The sequence below is a fragment of the Xenopus tropicalis genome, chromosome 8 (assembly GCF_000004195.4).
Source record: "Xenopus tropicalis strain Nigerian chromosome 8, UCB_Xtro_10.0, whole genome shotgun sequence".
Lineage (NCBI taxonomy): Eukaryota > Metazoa > Chordata > Amphibia > Anura > Pipidae > Xenopus > Xenopus tropicalis.
Window position 1 is genome coordinate 38,142,367 of NC_030684.2, and position 20,221 is coordinate 38,162,587.

Genomic DNA, 20,221 nt, shown 5'->3' on the forward strand with positions numbered 1-20,221 from the left:
TGTATGTTGGTGACAAGCGGTGTCTCAGGCCCCCTCCTCTGTTCAGGGATGGTTTTTCCAGGTTGGCATAAATGGCCTCTTTCACACCTCTTTCAAACCATCTGTCCTCTCGGTCCAAAATATGCACGTTACTGTCCTCAAAAGAGTGACCTTTTTCCTTGAGGTGTAGATAGACCGCTGAGTCTTGTCCTGAGGAGTTTGCCCGCCTATGTTGGGCCATTCTCTTACAGAGAAGTTGTTTTGTCTCCCCAATGTATAAGTCTGAGCACTCTTCACTACACTGGACAGCATAGACCACATTACTTTTCATGTGCTTGGGTGTTGGGTCTTTCGGGTGCACCAGCTTCTGTCTCAGGGTGTTGCTGGGTTTGAAAAACACAGGAATGCGATGTTTGTTGAAAATTCTCCTACGTTTTTCTGATGTTCCAGCAACATATGGAATGACTATGTTGTTTCGCCTGCTGTGTTCCTCCCTTCTGTTTGTAGGTCTGGTCTTTCTGTTGGTCTTTGATTTGGTTTTGATGAAGGCCCAGTCTGGGTACCCACAAGTTTTCAGAGCTCCTTTTAGATGTTTATATTCTTTCTCCTTGGCCTCTGCCAAGGGAACAACACCAAGTCATTGGTTCAGATATGTGGATGACACCTGGGTCAAAATTAAAGAACGCGAGGTTCCAGCCTTCACCAAACACATAAACTCGGTGGACAAAAACATCACGTTCACAAGGGAAGATGTGAAAGACAGCAAACTGGCTTTTTTGGACTGTGCTATAGTTATCAAAGAGGGGAGGGACCTGGATATTGAAGTATACAGGAAACCCACCCACACAGACCAGTACTTGCTGTTTGATTCCCACCACCCTTTGGAACATAAACTGGGTGTAATTAGGACTCTACATCATCGGGCTGAAACTGTGGCATCCAATGCAGAGGCCAAGGAGAAAGAATATAAACATCTAAAAGGAGCTCTGAAAACTTGTGGGTACCCAGACTGGGCCTTCATCAAAACCAAATCAAAGACCAACAGAAAGACCAGACCTACAAACAGAAGGGAGGAACACAGCAGGCGAAACAACATAGTCATTCCATATGTTGCTGGAACATCAGAAAAACTTAGGAGAATTTTCAACAAACATCGCATTCCTGTGTTTTTCAAACCCAGCAACACCCTGAGACAGAAGCTGGTGCACCCGAAAGACCCAACACCCAAGCACATGAAAAGTAATGTGGTCTATGCTGTCCAGTGTAGTGAAGAGTGCTCAGACTTATACATTGGGGAGACAAAACAACCTCTCTGTAAGAGAATGGCCCAACATAGGCGGGCAAACTCCTCAGGACAAGACTCAGCGGTCTATCTACACCTCAAGGAAAAAGGTCACTCTTTTGAGGACAGTAACGTGCATATTTTGGACCGAGAGGACAGATGGTTTGAAAGAGGTGTGAAAGAGGCCATTTATGCCAACCTGGAAAAACCATCCCTGAACAGAGGAGGGGGCCTGAGACACCGCTTGTCACCAACATACAATGGCGCGTTGACATCCTTACCCCGGCAGTTTCACAACAGTTCACACTTCCAGTCATGTACTTTGAAGGATTAACACCTTCATCAATGAGAATCTTGGTACCATTGTGATTGGATCATACCTTCTTACACCTGTCAGTTTCAGCTAACACCTAACTGAACAAGTTCAATGGAACCATTGTGATTGGATGTCTGTGACTCTACTACCATCAAGAGTTTAAATACCGGGGAATTCCCTACCTGTCATTTGAACTGAAGAAGCCACTCGGATGAGTGGTGAAACGTTTTCAAGAAAAACTCAGAAAAGTCCAGTTGTTTTAGACTTAATTCTACTCGATACTGTATATCATGACCTGGATGAATGAGAATCTTCATAGACAGCCCAATCTATTAATTTTAATAATTATTAATCATATTTTCTATACAATCTATAAGTTTCTAATTATTATTAATAAAACTGCACTTTCGCAGATTTACCATCAAGCCACTGTGTGTATGTGTCTTTATTCTGGGTATTGTGTCATTTTGCAGGGGTAATATATAGTAGGTTAGAGAGTGAGAGAATGGATCAAATTAGCAATGAAGAAACACTGAAAGGTTCAGTGCCTGCGAGTCACAGGTGCCCTCCTCCTGTGCGTATTGGTTGCTCTACCAAGCATTCTCACACTGGCCTAACAGGCTGAAGACAGTGTTTATAATGGTCACTCTTGGCATCCTCCACCATTCCCATTCATGGCATGAAGGCTGTATGCCTGGGTTATCAGGTGCCCCCTCAAAGGAAATGTAATGCAGATGATATTCATTGGGTAGATGAGAAGATGCGGATTTTGCATTAACCAAGCAATGAAATAGAATAGGAAATCTTCTTAGGATTTGTCAAATGCTTCCATGTTTGGTAGAGAATGCTCATGTCTTCAGCAGGTACCCATTGTATTGCCTGTAACTTCTCCCCTATCCTATCCTGGCAGTTTTCCAGTCCAAGCCTGCCTAGGTCAGTCCAGGACTGTCCTCTCACAGAGTGGGATGTCACATCAATATAATCAGAAACCTAATTATAGTGACATAACTATCGGAGGGTATAGAAGCAGGGTGTAGGACAGGTTTTGCAATCCCAATTCTGCACGGTAAGGGGGGCATGGGAATGCTGCGCACTGGGCCTCCGGCATCAGTAGACCATGGCCTGGCACTATATGTTGGAAAGAAAGGCTCCATCTATAGTCATCTGGTATCTCTATGCTTAGCTCTACGGGTGTAAGTCACTGAGTCAGAAAATCCCAGCAGCACTGCATACATAAATAATACAGATTTTGATCTGTCAATTAAGCAATCAACAAAATAATTCCATTAACAGTCAAATAACAATGAACCTGGGGTCTTAAAAGCATGTGTGGCCCCCTATTGAAAATCTATGGCTAAATAAACCCATATATCTCAGCAGGTCTGTTATACCAAAAACACATACTGTCACTATTAAATAAGTACCTTCATGTCAGCGGCGGTTGGTGTTGGCACTGTGGTAGGTTGTGCTTTTAAGGCAAATAAAATTATTTGATAAAATGGTATGACAGAGTTTCCTATATAAAATAAAAAAGGTACAAGCTCAATTTATCACCCCGAAGGGCACAATTTTGCATTCCAATTTGTAAATAAGCCCTATCACTGGGCAATGCAGCTTTCCCCTATAATTACCAAGGTTCATTTCTAACAGGGAGTCACATGATGACCAGGAACTGAGCCTAACCATGCAAGCAACAACAGAATTAGATAAAATTAAGATAAAACGAATTTATTACAGCTTTACAAATGTTACCTTTTGGCTTGGGTGGCACAAGGACTGACTCTGACAGCACCACATGAGTAAGGTGATCCCAGAAAGTTTGGCCCCGAACAAGGTGACTGTGGTATCTGGGGAACTGTCTCCTGGCAGAGTTTTGATTTTCCACTCTCTCAATATTAAGCACTGTCAGAAGAAAAGAATAATTTTAGCTTTTTAATAAGTATAATAACAGCTCATGATATGATGGCAATAGGAAGCTTTTAATGTATTTAATGAATAAGTATATTTCTAGATAAAGAGAAATGTATGTGGCAACTATTTACTGATGTTTGGGGTCACCAGGCCCACCGGATTAAGGTAGGTGAGCTTCATGTTCTTGGCCAGAGTGCTGCTGTATTCCCACAGCAGGTTCATAAGCCCAGCACTGCCATGTTCATTGTGCAGCAGAGCCTCCCGGTGCTCCCGGCTGCCCAGAGTCAAAATGAAACTTCCAGTCTTCAGCGGCTTCTGAGGAAGGGACCTTGTTTGTATTAGCAGCACACATACAGGCCTCTAGGGACTCACATACTGAACTTACTGAGGGCACAAGTCTTTCTCAATGGACATGGTACAGTTACTATTTATTAATAGAGGAATATAGAGAATTAAGACTATTTTGGGCAATACACTGCAATACGTCTGACTACGGTGGATTGTCTTGGCTCATTACCAAGAACATTACATTTAAAAAGTAGTTTCTTTTGGTTTATCTATCACAGTTCTAGCTTAAAGGACTTTTTCACCTTTAAACTAACAAAGTAACAATAACAATAAAACTGTAGCCTCACAGAGTAATAGTTTTTTTGGCTGCCGGGGTCAGAGACCCCCATTTGAAAGCTGCAAAGAGTTTGAAGAAGAAGGCAAATAATTGAAAAACAGATCAGATATAAATAATGAAGACCAGCTGAAAAGTTGCTTAGAACTGTTTATTCTATAACATACTAAAAGTTAAATTAAAGGTAAATCACCCCTTTAAAAACCTTGGATCAAAGTCACTGACTCTGCTTTCTCATATATACTCAAACTCAACCTAACAAAAACTGAACTTATGATCTTTCCGCCTAAGCCTGGTCCTACCCCCCCCCCCTTTTCTATCTCTATCGATGGCACCCTCATCAACCCCGTCGATTCGGCGCGTTGTTTGGGGGTGATCTTTGACTCCAGTCTCTCCTTTTCTAACCACATTAACACCACTGTCAAAACCTGTCACTTTTTGTTACGCAATATTGCCAAAAGTTGTCCCTTTCTTTGTACTGCAACAGCTGAGCTGCTCATGCATGCTCTCATCCTGTCACGACTGGACTACTGTAACCTGCTACTAACCGGCCTCCCTAACTCCCATCTTTCCCCCCTACAGTCTTTATTAAATACTGCTGCCAGAATTCTCCTCCTCTCATCCAGGAGAGTTCAGGCCCTTCCCCTGCTAAATGCCTTATCGTGGCTTCCTATTAAACAAAGAATATCTTACAAACTTCTTCTCCTAACCTTCAAAGCCCTCCATTCCTCTGCTCCTCACTACATCTCTTTCCTTGTGTCTCTGTACGTTCCTGGTCGACTCCTTCGTTCCTCGCAGAGCAATCGCTTGGTTGCGCCCCCCACTACTACTGCGGTTTCCCGCCTTAAACCTTTCTGCCTTGCTGCCCCTTACATTTGGAATGCCCTCCCTGATTTCCTCCGGAGAGAATCCTCCCCCAGTCTGTTTAGAACTAAGGTTAAAGACTACCTTTTGGAGCACTCGCCCAGCACCTGATCTGGGAACTGGCACTTATATTGTAGCGTCACCCACTGTGACCTACAGCACTTATATTTGCCTATTTGTGTCTGTTAGTTACCCTCCCATATAGATTGTAAGCTCTACGGGGCAGGGACCTACTTCCTCTTGTGTCTTTGACTCTTAACTTATTGCAGCTGTACCTTGTATTTATCTGTATTTATTGTTATACTTTGTATTTATCTATTATTATCTTATTAGCACCCTATTTGTATTAATGTATTCTACTGTACAGCGCTGCATACATAAGTAGCGCTTTATAAATAAAGATATACATACATACATACATATACTGTTTTCACAAAAGAAAATGTAGTTTCTTTTTATACAAAGTTTCTGTATGGGGTTCTGTACAAAGGAGCCATAAGCTATGAGCTGGATAATAACATTGTGGCCATTTGTACCTCAGTAAATTGTGCATCCTGTGTGGCGGTTAACCTGAACCCTTCGTGGATGTACTGATACATCTGGTCTGTCACTGAACGCAGACGCAAGGCGAGCTTCTTGGCTTCTATTGTGTTCAGTCTCATTTCTCTCCAGGCCGTCCAGCTGGGAAAACAACCAAGTTATTGTCACATGTTAAAAACTGGGTGCAGCCCCTATTAGTCAAGTATTCTAACAAGCTACAACTTTTCTTTTTCCTCCATTAATGCAATTGTCCTATGAGAGCTGATTGCTGGTTACAAAGCGTCACTACTCCAGACCATTAACTACCCCAGTTTTGTGAATTCTACTTTCTCCCCATCCAAGATAATGAAAATAATATGCTACGTCTATCATGCCTTACCATAGAAGAGAGCTCCACAAAGGCCGAATAAGTGCAGTTGAACAGATCTGGCTCCAGCCAACCCTTGAAATCATAGCAGTGTCAGATGGCAGTCCCTAAAATCGCAGAACATGATTAGCGGAAACCATATCCCTATGTAATCATCATGGCTGCCAAACAGGGGGCACAGTTACAGGAAGCAAAAGTTAAGCACACAGTTGTATCACTTCTGGCACAGCCCAAGCAGCCTCTCAGAACACAGGCACATCAAGACTGTGACTCTACAGTCCCTGGAGACTGTCTGATAAAGCTGGGAGTTATAGTTTAAGGGTGCCAAGCAGGATATCCTTGTTATAGTGCACTTGCCAGTAAGGTATTATAATAAGCCTGCTTGCAGGAGGGGTTGGACAGGTACTGATAGCAAAGGTTTACAAGGGCAATGGTTCAATCCAGGAAAGAATTCAAGCCATAAAGTGCAGAGAGGTTTGGGGCAAGGAAGTTGGGCACAGAATCCTCACCTTTACCCCTCAGACCTGGTCAGTGTTTGGTGGGAGGAAAAAGAGCAAAAGAATTAGGACATAGTACAATAAAGAACAAAGCATAGAAAGCGCTCTAAGCAAGCAGCAGATTTACTGATCAGAACCTTGTATATGAGTGGGGCTGTGCATTTATAGGGTGGCCATTCTACAAATACAGACCTGGGTCTAGTACTGGTTGTAGAGTGTGCCCAGCCGGAGGGCAGCCATATTTCAAGGGGCTGTTCACCTTTAAATTACTTTTAGTATAGTGTAGTGAGTGCTAGGTTGAGACAATTTGCAATGGGTCTCAATTTTTTATTATTTGCCATTTCTGATTGATTTGGGTTTTTGTTCAGTAGCTCTCCAGTTTGGAATTTCAATTTGCTAGAATCCAATTTAACCTAGCAACTAAGAAGTGGTTTGAAAGAGAGGCAGGAATATGAATAGAATAGGGCCTCAGTTGAAAGAAAAGGAATAAAAAGTAACAATAACAATAGTCCAGGCAGGAGAGTTTATGTGGATGTGGAAAATGTATTTCATTTCTCATTTGCATTCCCCTGTCAGATCTAGTGGGGTACTTAATATGTATGGCTTATTCTAGTATTACACCTTATAGGAGCCACTGCACTGTGTCCCCCCTTATGATAAACAGGTGGGCTTATAACAAGAGGCAGCCATTCAGCCATGGGAAAATATTTTCACTAACATAATCAAGAGGTGGCTCCTTCTATTTTGCAAAATATATATATTATATATTATATGTATATAATGTGGCAGCTCCATGGTCTCCTTTTCTGGGGGATTATGGACATGAAGTTACACAGGTCCAGGCCAGAGCAGTTGCCTTTGAATAGGTGTTTTGAACAAAGGAAACAACTCAAGTTGGCTACACACGTTAGGCAGTAAAACCCAACTGTCATCTTTCTGCCATGTTTTCGGGAGGTCTGAAAATGCTATCAGGAGATGCCCAATGTTTGCCAGTGCATGGTGCAGCAAGCAGGTCTTCTTTAATTCTTGCTACTCTAGAACTTAAACATGATACCAACCTGCCTTAGCTCATACACATGAGCACCCACACATGCTTAACCTTCTCTTTGAGCCAGCAAGGGAGTGGGCACGGCACTGCAGCAGGAACGCCAAACTTGGTCCTGGGCCACCAGACTCCTGCTGTTGATGTTTTGGGGCAACCATCATAAATCACTGTGAGAGGGAAGAATACAGAGAAGGCACCATTACATCACGGACCATATGGATCAGTACACAGTACAGCTACACCATTCTGATCCTGTATGCAGCACTGCTACCACTATACCTGCAGAGTGTTCCTTTTTTTAAAAAAAAAAAACTATAAATACAGAATTAAGAAAATATGCATAAAGTTCATTTCAAATATCTGCTATTCTGCTGCCCCCATAGCCCTTCTTGTTTATAGCGCTTCCCTATCTTTGCCTTTTGCTCTCCCCATCTTTTTTACAAGCTCTGTCTGACGGTGATGCATTCCCATTCCCAGTTCCTACATGCAGGGACATTGGCAGGTGCCAGATTCCCTACTTATATCACTTTCTGTTATGGTCATCTACAACCCCTGCCCCTATTCTCCTAATATGCTATTTCATACTTTCCTTTGCTGTTTGCTACCCACAGTTCTTATGCTTCCTGCTCTCCCCTTATTATTATTATTATTATTTTTATTCTCTGCTTTTCTTTGATCATGACTTTTACTCTTCCTATGTGGGGCTTATTCCACAACCCAGTTTTTGTACAGCACAATACGGAACCCATGCTCATGCCTTGCTGTGAGAGCAAAGGGGCTATCACAGTTGTTACACTCACGTCCAATCAGGCCAGGTCTGCAATAGCATTGGCCAGTTTCCTGATCACATGCCCTTGATGAGGAGCCAATAGGATAACAATCACAAGGCAAACACGTCTCACTGCCTTTGGGGCGGTAATGAAACTCCTGCAGGTGTCAAATAAAAGGAGTCAACACAAAAGGCCAGAATTAGAGATGTTATGCCTTGGGCAAAAGCAGTAGCTTCAATAAGAGACACTAGGAGGGACATTGCTGGTCCAGCCTATGAAAGATATATATATCAACTTGTATAACAAAGCTACATATCTTCAAGCATAGTTTATTAAGTCACCTACACATAGTCACTGTACATAGCAGAACACTTGGATCCAATTTACACTACAAACCTGGAGAGATTTCACTGCACATATGGGCTCTGGGCAATGGGGGCATTTATTAAAGATCTAAAAAAAAGTGTGCAGAACTAATAACCTGCAATAACAATGCTTCTATAAGTTACATTCATCATACAGGGTTGCTATGTCACTTTTCATAGCCAACAAGCATTTGCCTATTCAGTCAAAGATTCGAGCCCTGCCATTTCTCTCCTGGGCAGAAGTATATGTGCACGTGCCTTTGGGTACTAGTGCATATGTACATGAAGTACTTTGCACCCAAGGCACCTTGCTATATATGTACTAAGTGCAAAAAGATGAGGCAATCTGCCATGTTTTTTCCACAATGCAGTGTTTCCCAGAATCCCAGCATTACTGTGCCCACAAAACTCAATTTCCCATACCAGTACCTCAGTTTATCCCACCTGTGCTCGCAGTACCGGCCAATGTGATTCTTGCTGCACTCACAAGTGTAGCCCATAGGGGCACTGGCCTGGTGCCGACAAACGCCTCTGTTCTCACAAGGGTTTAGCTGGCAAACATTGACGCAGTTCTCTCCATAGTATCCTGCAGGCAGGCAGAGACGCTTTATCACTCAGTACAAAAGCGCTGTTTAAGTTGATCGAGTTACTGCACTCATCTCGTCATTTCATGAAGAACATCAAACTACTAAGTACAAGTCATGAAACAGATCAATCATCGCTAACTATCCTAAAAGCAGCATGGTAACCGCATACGCATACAGTTTTATTTGTATAATTGCGACCATGCCGCGGAATTCTACAGGAAAACCAATCAAAGGGAAATCTTAAAATGAAAGAGATTGTAGGATGAAAGTCGGATGTATGATAGCCATTTTAATTTTCGTAGGTTATACATTTTATGCAGATCTAATTTCAAGTTATTATATATTACACAGCACTATACAAAGCAGAGGTGGAAAAATACAAGGTGCAATGGCAACAGGACCCAGCATCTGTAGGGGCCCCACTAGGCCTAAATGCTGGAGAAAGAAGAAAAGGACATATTTTCCACACTGCTAGAAAGAGTTTTAACATGTAACATAATAAGTAAGGTTGAAAAATGAAAACTGTCCATCAAGTTTAAAGTTTTATTTCTATATGAAACCTGCCTAACTGTTAGTTGATCCAAAGCCTCTAATATCTCTTGAATTTGCCTAAGGGAGGGGAGGAATTCCTTCTTGACTACAATATGGCAATTGGACCAGTCCTTGGATCACTTTGTACTAAGAGCTACCTGCCATAACCCTGTATTCCCTCACTTGCTAAAAAGCCATCCAACCTCTTCTTGAAGCTATCTAATGTATCAGCCAGTAAGCCTATCTCAAGACCCTGGGAAGGATAATATAACCTCTACTTTCATATAGAAGGATATTAGAAATTGCCGGCTTTGTACAATGGTGACCTTCTCCAGCAGTGATCCCCAAACATTGGCTCGGGAACAACATGTGGTTCACCACCCGTTTGATGTTGCTCCCAGTGGCCTCATAGTGGGAGCACATTTTTACAAGAAAAGAGACACAGTTTTACTCAAAGCACAGCCTCCTGCAGGCCAGCAGTCCTCATGGGGTTACCAAATAGCCAATCACAGCCCTTATTTGACATCCCCAAATATCATGCTTGTGTGGCTCACCAACACTTTTTACATCTGTGTGTGGCTCACAAGTAAAACATTTTGTGGATCCCAGTTCTACAGTATTTGAATGATCTGCCCAAGGGCTGAACAGATGGATAGGAGTTGATTGGTTTATTATAAGGAACAGATTCTATCTGTAGCCAAGAGTTGGGAAATACCTATGCGTACCCATGCAAAACAAAAACATTATCATAAGGGAATATTTTTCTTGGTGAAAAACTACACTTCATGTTACTATATGACTATATAAAGTAGTTGCAAAGAGGGTACCTGATAGATCCCATAGTCCTGGTTGATGCTTTTAACATAACGCTTTTCACACCCACTGTGCACATCGCGTAGCTCCATTTGAAGGTCGTGCTACTTCCCATCATTCGCTCACATTTGATCCAAGAGAAGGGTGGAGGTATGGCTGGAGCCCCGGCTGACAGAGAACAAAATCAGAAGAACAGGAGATCCTACCCGCACACCCTTAGCTCTCCAAAAAATTACCGCTCGGTGCACACTGCTTGGAGGGATCGGCACCCTCCCAAATTCCAATAGCCACAAAAAAGCACTGGCACTCAAAGCTGCAAAAATGGGACAAGCCCTATAAAAATCTTTAATGCGGAGGTGCAACGTTTCGGGGCACAAGGGGTTGTTGTGCCCCGAAACGTTGCACCTCCGCATTAAAGATTTTTATAGGGCTTGTCCCATTTTTGCAGCTTTGAGTGCCAGTGCTTTTTTGTGGCTAGAGAACAAAATCAGGCCAGAGACAAGCAGGGAGATTTAGGACAAAGCACCCATTAGGAAAGTCAAAATGGTGATGAATAAAGAGCACAACCCAGCTTCATAAGCTTTAAAGAAGTGGTTTATTCCTTATTCCTTCATGCCTTATTCCTAGTAGCTTTTCAATTGGATTTCATTATTTATTTTGGGCCCTGAAATAAATAATGACATTTTCTGCCTTTTTCTGCCAAGGTTGATCCATCACAGGCATTACGTATGTGGCTAATGAAGGAGTGGTTCACCTTCAGGTTAACTTTTAGTATGTTATAGAATGGCCTGTTCTTAGCAATGTTTCAGTCAGTCTTCATTTTTTTATTTTCTATAGTTTTTGAATTATTTGCCTTCCTCTTCTGACTCTTTCAGCTTTGAAATGGGGGTCACTGACCCCACTAGCCAAAAAAATATTGGTCGACATGGCTACAATTTGATTGGCAATGTTACTTTTTATTACTATCTATCTATTTAGGCCATTCTCTTTTCATATTCCCGTCTCTTGTTCAAACCACTGCCTGGTTGCAAAGGTAAACAAGACCATAGCTCCTATATAGCTGCTGAAATACCAAACTGTAGAGCTAGTATACTATATATGTATATAGTAATTTGTTAAAATCTCTGGGTAAGTACCTATGGAAGCTATAATTGCTTGTGGTGTATTCCAGAGGGTCAACCACCCAGAAATTGGTTGCATCTTATTTAGCCGTCACTCTGTATCTATACACAGAAAAATAAAGTTCTTAATGCAACTATTCCTGCATGCAGGAATAATGGTAATTTAGACTGTAGGCTCTACGGGGCAGGGACCTCCTTCCTACTGTCTCTCTTACTACATGGCACTTAATCCCTGTGTATTTATACACATTAATTGTATTGAGTATAATACACTGTGTGTATACTATGTAATATTGTATAGCACTGTGTATCCTTGCAGTGCTTTATAAATAAAGTAATACATACATACATACATACATGCAGTGTTGGTCTTCATCCCAGTGAGAACAGAGCCATATTGCTAAATGGTAGCAATTCTTTATGTGTCCCTGGGAAAGCACTACAATGCACACCATGACAAAGCCAAGCACTTTTGAATCTGTGCCCTTAATTATCCACAAATGGTTCAGTCCTCCTTATTCTAATATAAAATTGCTATAATATTAGAATGTAACAGTAAAAACCATGATTTCTCCGCTATGGGCTGCTTGACTGAGTCAAGTTGACAGGACACACGCAGCAAATCAGGAGGGACAAAAGCCAGAAAAGCAAAGTAATTGGGCCAAGGGAGATATCCAACAATTATAGTTACCTGGCACAGTATAGTGGTGTATTGCCCTGCGTGCGCCTGCAGCAACACCCCGTCTGCCCTGCGTGATCTAAACGCCCACAAAACCCAGAAAAAAAAGGAACGGAGATTTTCAAATCGTTCTTAAAATCACAGGACAGGAGGCTGCTCCCATTGAAATGGTTTGTATATTGCAGTGCTGGGAGTGAAGAAAAGAAATGCTGGGTAAGGCAAAATGAAATTTCATTACGGAAATACCCGTACTACAAAAAGTGCTGTAAGACATGACTTATATTTATATAAAATTCTTCTTCTTCCTGCAAAGAGCCTGGCTAGGAACCAAATAACTGCATGCCATCTGCTTGCCTGAGAATTAAGGATTAATACATGATGTGAATTGATATTGGGTTGATAACACAGGCTGATTGCACTCATGTATACACACATCTCCGTTCCAGGCCCATCTGTATGCTATGGAATGAAGTACCTGTACTTAAGTAACTGTACTTAAAAGATAACAGTTAAATGAACAGGAATACAAGTGATACAAAATATAGCTTTACCAAGAAGCATCAATTTGGGGGGTAGGTGTCTACTAACCTATCCAGCAGTCTTTTGCCCCCAAATCCCAGTCGCAGTTGAAGGAGCCTCATGTCACAGAGCAGGTGCCTCCGTTTTTACATGGGTTGGATTTACAAAAGGTATGCTTTCCATGGCAACCTATAGAGGGAGCATAAATACAGCATATGGGTTCCATCTGGCATGCACAGTATATGGCAAGTGTGTAACACTTACTGTGCCACACTGTTACAATACAAAGCTTGCTATTTGTTTTATACTAGATACAGTGTAAATATAGAACACTGCCCAAATCACACTCTTACATTAGGGGTAATGCTGTATGATCCATACTAGATACAGTATATATGGCACCAGGGGCGGGCAAAACCGACCAGGCGCCCTAGGCAACCCGGTCGGCAAACCCTGCCCACCTCCCTGCCCCCCCGAACAGTGCATGCGTGCCAAAGCACAGGAGGAAGTGCAGGGGGGGCGGCGCGATTCGATCGGTCATTGCCTCCACCGCTAATGACAAGCGGCGGAGGCAATGACAAAGTAACACTAGGGGTAGGCAGGAGAGGCTCCTGCCTGGCGCCCCCCAATCGTTGCGCCCTAGGCAGCTGCCTTTTCTGCCTACCCCTAGTTCCGGGCCTGTATGGCACTATTAAAGACAATGCTGTCTGTTCCGTACTAGATACAGTATATATGGCACTATTAAAGGCAATGCTGTATGTTCCATACTAGATACAGTATATATGGCACTATTAAAGGCCATGCTATCTGTTCCATACTAGATACAGTATATATGGCACTATTAAAGGCCATGCTGTCTGTTCCATACTAGATACAGTATATATGGCAGTATTAAAGGCCATGCTATCTGTTCCATACTAGATAAAGTATATATGGCACCATTTAAAGGGGTGGTTCACCTTTAAGTAAAATTTAATTATGTTATAGAAAGGTCAGTTCTAAAAAACTCTTCAAATGGTCTTCATGATTTATTTTTTTATAGATCTTGAACGGTTTGCCTTCTTTTTCTAACTCTATGCAGCGTTCAAATGGGGTCACTGACCCCAGCAGCCAAAAAAACTATTGCTTAGTGAGGCTACAGTTTTATTCTTATCGTTACTTTTCAGAACTTTTTCTATTCAGGTCCTCTCCTATTCACATACCAACCTCTAATTCAAACCACTCCTTGGTTGCTAAGGTAATTTGGACCCTAGCAACCAGAAAGCTGCTGAAACTCCAAACTGAAGAGATGCTGAACAAAAAGTAAAATGATTAAAAAAATACAAATAATAAAAAATGAAGACCAATTACTCTCTACATTATAATAAAAGTTAACTCCAAGGTTATACTAGATGCAGTATATATGGCACTGCCTGCATCTTGCTGTTATATTAAAGGCCATGATATGTGTCCCACACTAGCCATGGTAAATATGGCACTGCCTATGTCACACTGTTGCATTAAAATGCATGTTACAGGTTCTATACTAGATAAAAAATATATTTGGGTTAGCCAGATTAAGCTAATACTCAATAATAAAGGCTACAAAACCAAGTTACCTGCAAAAGCAAGCGTTAGTATTGCAAAAATTATGTCCCCCCTGCTAGGATATAGTGGCTGCCCGTGTCTCGCGGTTGCTGTACTTGTCCAGCCATCTGTTTAACAGTAGATACAGTTTATATCTCCGTGCCTGTATCTCACTTTTACAGTTCATCGGCAGCCATCTGCTTTGCACAAGACTCAGTATATATCTCACACCTAGTGTCATTTTTACTGTGTATTTTACTGCCCAGGAGCCATATCAGTTACACTAGATACGCAGTACTCATATCTTCCCTGCTAAAATACACTGTATAGCAGTGTCAGAGAGATAATACTAAAGATACGAGGAATCATTTAAGTCCACAAGCACAGTGGGCAACTTGCATTTTTCCCCACAATGAGCTGCGTGTAACACCACTAATGATGATCTGATTGTTTGGCCCTAGGGCCAAACAGCTGGATTGGCTCAATATTGGCCAACTCAGGTTGGGTATATTGGATAAAGATCTGCTCATTTGGCAAGGTCTTTCAATGTATGGCAAGCTTTACATACCAAGAACTGAAAGGGGGCTGTTTAACCCATCCCAAAGACACTATTGATGACTATTTTACACCTATAAGAACTCTGCTTAGCTGGTATGTGCTTCAATCTTAATATTTTAGATGTACAATCCAGTCTATTAATGCTGGAATTCAAAAATAATCTGCATAAACACCTTTTAGTCTGTGATTTAGCTGATAAGTTTATACCATAACTCATACAACCTGCTTTGTCTTCTTATGCAAAGTGACTATGAAGTATTACATGGGGATACCCACACTACCACTTGGCTTTCATGAGTATTAGTCTATAATCAAGAATAACGTCTTCTTACTTTTTGGAGCTGGACTGTACCCCTTCTGCCGCACAAAAATAGTTCCCAATCTCACTGCCAAATTTTAAAGCTCCAGAAATGTCACATCATCAACAGCCAGGGCAGAAATTTTCCCTCAGGCGGCTCCCTGGGCCACCCCCATTGGTCCGGTCTTGGGCTAACAAGGGAAAAACAGAACGGAAATATTGTATAATACATTGTATAAGAAGAATGTCAGTAATCACCAGCTACACTTGAAATGATAATAAAAAAGTGTGGGTTGATGTTGTTTTGCCATTGAAAATGAACTTTATTTATTTATTTATTATGCAAAGGGAGCAGATGCTGGAAACCCAGCCCAATGTTTAGAATAGCTGTGCAGCTGTTACTGATGCTCTCATTTGCCCCTGAACCCAAAACCTTGCACTCAAACGCCCTAATGCTGGGCCCACTCTACTTTCCTCAATTAAACTTTGACATAATCAAAGCCAAGGATAGTTAACAAAAACTATTGTCTATAATATTAATACAAGTAAAGCTTGTAGACAACACAGGCAGGTCATAGAGGGTCATGTTTTACTATGGCCACAAACACAAGCACTCGGTTAAGGATTTGATCTGCCATTAAAGATCTTATTAAAAAGAGGTGGGGGGTGTTAGAAATAGCAGGGCAGTAGGGTGAGAACAGCAATGGGTTCTGGGAGAAGGAAAGTTATTAATTGAGGTTCATATCATAAACCTTGTCTGGTGAGATCATATGTTCTTTCAGCTACTGGGAAGCATAACATTTACTGCAATGCATTTTATTAACCCTTCATAGACGTCTACTTACCCCTCCCTTCCAGGCAGTAAATGCAGTCACATGAACACCTACATCTAACATAAAATAACTTTATACAGAATATAGGAAACTGCCATCTACAACTCAACCACCAGTACAGGGAAGTCTAGAATTGGCCATAAGCATCTAATTATAATTCTCAAGGGTAGGTGTTGATGGCTCCAGGGCCGCCATCAGAAATCACGGGGCCCCTTACAACAAAATTTTCAGACAAATATATTTAGCAGTACAGTTTAAACCTGTACCATTTCAATTGGTCCTTCATTTTAAATGGGAAGGGGGGGGGGGGGTTGGGTCACCAATTCAAGTGCAGCAGCAGCAGTGCTATCTACACAGCAGAGATATTAATGCTTAATCCTATGCAAACTTGTCAACAAACAAAGCACAATGCATATGCAACAGTGTGGCACTAAAGGGGCCAATAAATGGAGCACTGGATTAGTCCTCTAGTGCAGTAAGCACAAAGCTTTTTAACTGGGCTCTGGGTATACTGGCCATAAATGCAAACATTTTTATGGCTTCCACATTCCATCATGCTTCATTTTTTGGAATGTCAAACCACTCAAATGGCATTATATTATATTATATGTGTGACTGGGTCCGGGATTATATGTATTAGCGGATTATATGTGTGTGCAGGTGACTGAGATTACACGTATGAGTGGGATTATATATGTGTGACTGGGGCCAGTATTACATGTATTAGGGGGATTATACGTGTGCAGGTGACTGAGATTAAACGTATGAGTGGGATTATATATGTGTGACTGGAGCCAGTATTACATGTATTAGGGGGATTATATGTGTGCAGGTGACTGAGATTACACGTATGAGTGGGATTATATATGTGTGACTGGGGCCAGTATTACATGTATTAGGGGGATTATATGTGTGCAGGTGACTGAGATTACATGTATGAGTGGGATTATGTGTGTGACTGGGTCCGGGATTACATTTATTAGGGGGATGATATATGTGTGACTGAGGCTGGGATTACACGTATGAGTGGTATTATACGTGTGACTGGCTGTGCATGTGACTGGGATTACATGTACCGTATATACTCGAGTATAAGTCGATCCGAATATAAGCCGAGGTACCTATTTTTATCTAAGAAAACTGGAAAAAATTTATTGACTCGAGTATAAGCCTAGGGTGGGAAATGCAGCAGCTACTGATAAGTTTCAATAATCAAATAAATAATAAAAGAACACTCAGCGTGACCCCCTGTGAACTCTTCATAAATATATCATGTTGGCAGCTGCAGATTTTATAAAATACATTTGTGCTGGATCTCTTTGAGCTAGATAGATGATAGATCATTTCAGATTTCAGTTTTAAATAATATTATAATATTTCAGCCAAAGAAGCAGATCTGGCTGTGTATAGCCGCCATAAGATGTTTCCAATAACTGTTTTTACCAGGTATGGGACCCTGAACAATAAACCATGACCTATGCTAGATGTAATACATATAAATATAAAAGACAAAGCAGCTGAAATGAACATAACTTATTCAAGTAGCAGGTCTTTTCCCCATTTATAGAATGAAAGGCATTAGGTCAGCCTTATATCTCAACATATCTCAACATATTTGTCTTGACAATAGTACATCCAAAACCTTACTAGGATTCTCATAATGGCTGGCTGTTCTAGTTAGTGTTAATGTGTTATGTGTTTCAGTGGCAACTAGTGCTAAACACTTCTCCCAACAGATTGTAACCCATCTGCACTGATTGTTGCTGTTTTATATTTCTGCATACAGCATTCTAGTGGAAATAGCACAGCCGAATGCAATATAAACTCGGGTATAAGATGAGCATGAGTTTTTAAGCACATTTTTCGTGCTGAAAAACTCGGTTGATACTCGAGTATATACGGTATTAGGGGGATTATATATTTGTGACTGGGGCCGGGATTAAACGTATGAATAGGATAATATATGTGACTGAGACCGGGATTACATGTATGAGTGGGATTATATGTGTGACAGGAGCCGGGATTACACGTATGAGTGGGATTATATGTGTGACGGGAGCCGGGATTACACGTATGAGTGGGATTATATGTGTGACGGGAGCCGGGATTACACGTATGAGTGGGATTATATGTGTGACAGGAGCTGGGATTACACGTATGAGTGGGATTATATGTGTGACGGGAGCCGGGATTACACGTATGAGTGGGATTATATGTGTGACGGGAGCTGGGATTACACGTATGAGTGGGATTATATGTGTGACTGAGCCGGGATTACATGTATGAGTGGGATTATATGTGTGACGGGAGCTGGGATTACACGTATGAGTGGGATTATATGTGTGACTGAGCCGGGATTACACGTATGAGTGGGATTATATGTGTGACGGGAGCCGGGATTACACGTATGAGTGGGATTATATGTGTGACGGGAGCTGGGATTACACGTATGAGTGGGATTATATGTGTGACTGAGCCGGGATTACATGTATGAGTAGGATTATATGTGTGACGGGAGCCGGGATTACACGTATGAGTGGGATTATGGATATGATAAGGATTTATAGGGTTTACAGGAATGTCTGTAATGGCTGCCTGGCTGAATAAACAGTAACTGTAGCTGGAAATATTTGACCCCTACATTGCACACAGTTGGGTTTGAAAACTCCAAGCCAAAGGTATAATTTAGAACCTCTTGTCAATCATCAGTAAATAGTTAAATCAATAGATAATTATATAGGTTTTAGGGGAAGCAGTGGCTTCTTTCATCCCTTCTCTGCGGCCTGTGTACAATCCCTTAGCCGGCCAACCTGTTCCTATGTGCTTGTCATGTCTTTGCTTTTTTTAGAAGCCAGCCAACTTTCTGACAGGTGCTGGAAGAGACTGAGAACCAAGAGACATTTTAAAAGTAGAAGTCACTTCACCCTTAAAAAACCCTCCATCCTATGAGAGAGACTGTGCTGGGAAAAAAGAAGGTGCCCCTGTAGAATCAGGTGTAAAATAGGGCTAAATACAAACCTTTCATAGTAGACAATGCACTTCAGGGAGCCAAAATGCTTTACAACATGTGCATAATACTCTCATCTATGCTTGAATGATTGCAATGATGTACAGTCTAAAAAAAAGACATAAATCTTGATGCACAAAGGCTAAAACACATTTGTAGAGTAGGTACAGCAGGGCAGGATTTCTCAGATGATAAAGTACTTTTGACCTGTATACGTTCCAGTATAATTACAATGTATTACTTGGTACAATTTGATCCTTAGAATGCATTAGACAAGTGCCATAGATTAAGCATAATTTAAAGGAAAACTATACCCCAAGAATGAATACTTAACCAACAGATTTGAGCTTGTTTATGCAATATATTTTTATAGAGGCCTACATTGTCTGTAGGGCATAGTTTTCCTTTAATAAGATTTCTATAGACAGGCTTTAAAACCCAGAACTAGTGATGAGCGACTCTATCCTGTTTTGCTTCAACGAAAAATTAGCAAACCTCAACTTTTCTTAACACGACCGTGCCCAATGTAACGAGACTGCGCCTATTTTGATGAAACCGACAAATTTCCACAGCAAAATTTTGCGCCCGTTTTGCAAAAAAAAATCCAGTGATGGTGAAATGCAGAATTATGCTGCAAATCCATACCTGGCGCTACCCAGAACATCAATCAGTAACATCAATCAGTTTATGAAAAAGCATAAGTTTCCATTCATACGGAACATCACAGCCCACATGGTAAAGCTGCAATAATCTATGGCCCTTTCAGCTATAAGAAATGATCAGTCTAAGTCATACAAACAAAAGCATTTGTAATATTGTTAAGGAATAAGTGAATAATGCAAAGATTCCATTTTGTTATCATGGTAAGCAAGATGTTCTGTCTGTACATTTTTGAAGTAGCAAAATTGTTGTTTACAGATTTGCTGATTTTGCCATGAAAAAAGTTCGCCAAGAGAAGAAAATTTTGCAGTCACCTAAAAAAAAATAGGTAACCACATTTGGCGAATTTCTTCAGCAGTTTCACAAATTGTTCGCCAGAACAAAATGTCAAGGATTTGCTCATGACTATTGGACACATATTAATTTTACTAATCTCCTTACAGTGTTGCTCTCCTGTGTTCCGCAGCACTGAGTACCAGCCATTAGCCCCT

At 41.3% G+C, this 20,221-nt stretch overlaps 1 protein-coding gene across 11 annotated transcripts in view; it reads right to left on the bottom strand.

Moving 5' to 3' along the window:
* LOC101731038 overlaps nt 1–20,221 on the bottom strand; it is a 63,226-nt gene that overhangs the window by 8,196 nt on the left and 34,809 nt on the right. For 4 of the 11 annotated variants that reach the window (XR_004219481.1, XR_004219484.1, XR_004219482.1 and 1 more), the window contains 11 exons: nt 19,082–19,178; nt 15,265–15,421; nt 12,878–12,997; nt 12,302–12,476; nt 10,504–10,657; nt 9,003–9,144; nt 8,224–8,350; nt 7,437–7,590; nt 5,894–5,988; nt 5,511–5,655; nt 3,330–3,479 (listed from right to left, as the gene is read on the bottom strand). Coding sequence is in view for 3 of the 11 variants with exons in the window: in XM_031890651.1 (XP_031746511.1) it covers nt 3,330–3,479; nt 5,511–5,655; nt 5,894–5,967 (369 nt within the window). In the remaining 8 variants the exon portion in view is untranslated. Of the gene's footprint in view, nt 1–3,329; nt 3,480–5,510; nt 5,656–5,893; nt 5,989–6,390; nt 6,744–7,436; nt 7,591–8,223; nt 8,351–9,002; nt 9,145–10,503; nt 10,769–12,301; nt 12,858–12,877; nt 12,998–15,264; nt 15,422–19,081; nt 19,179–20,221 lie in introns of those variants that run through there. The other 7 variants (XR_004219485.1, XR_004219480.1, XR_004219486.1 and 4 more) reach the window with 6 other exon arrangements.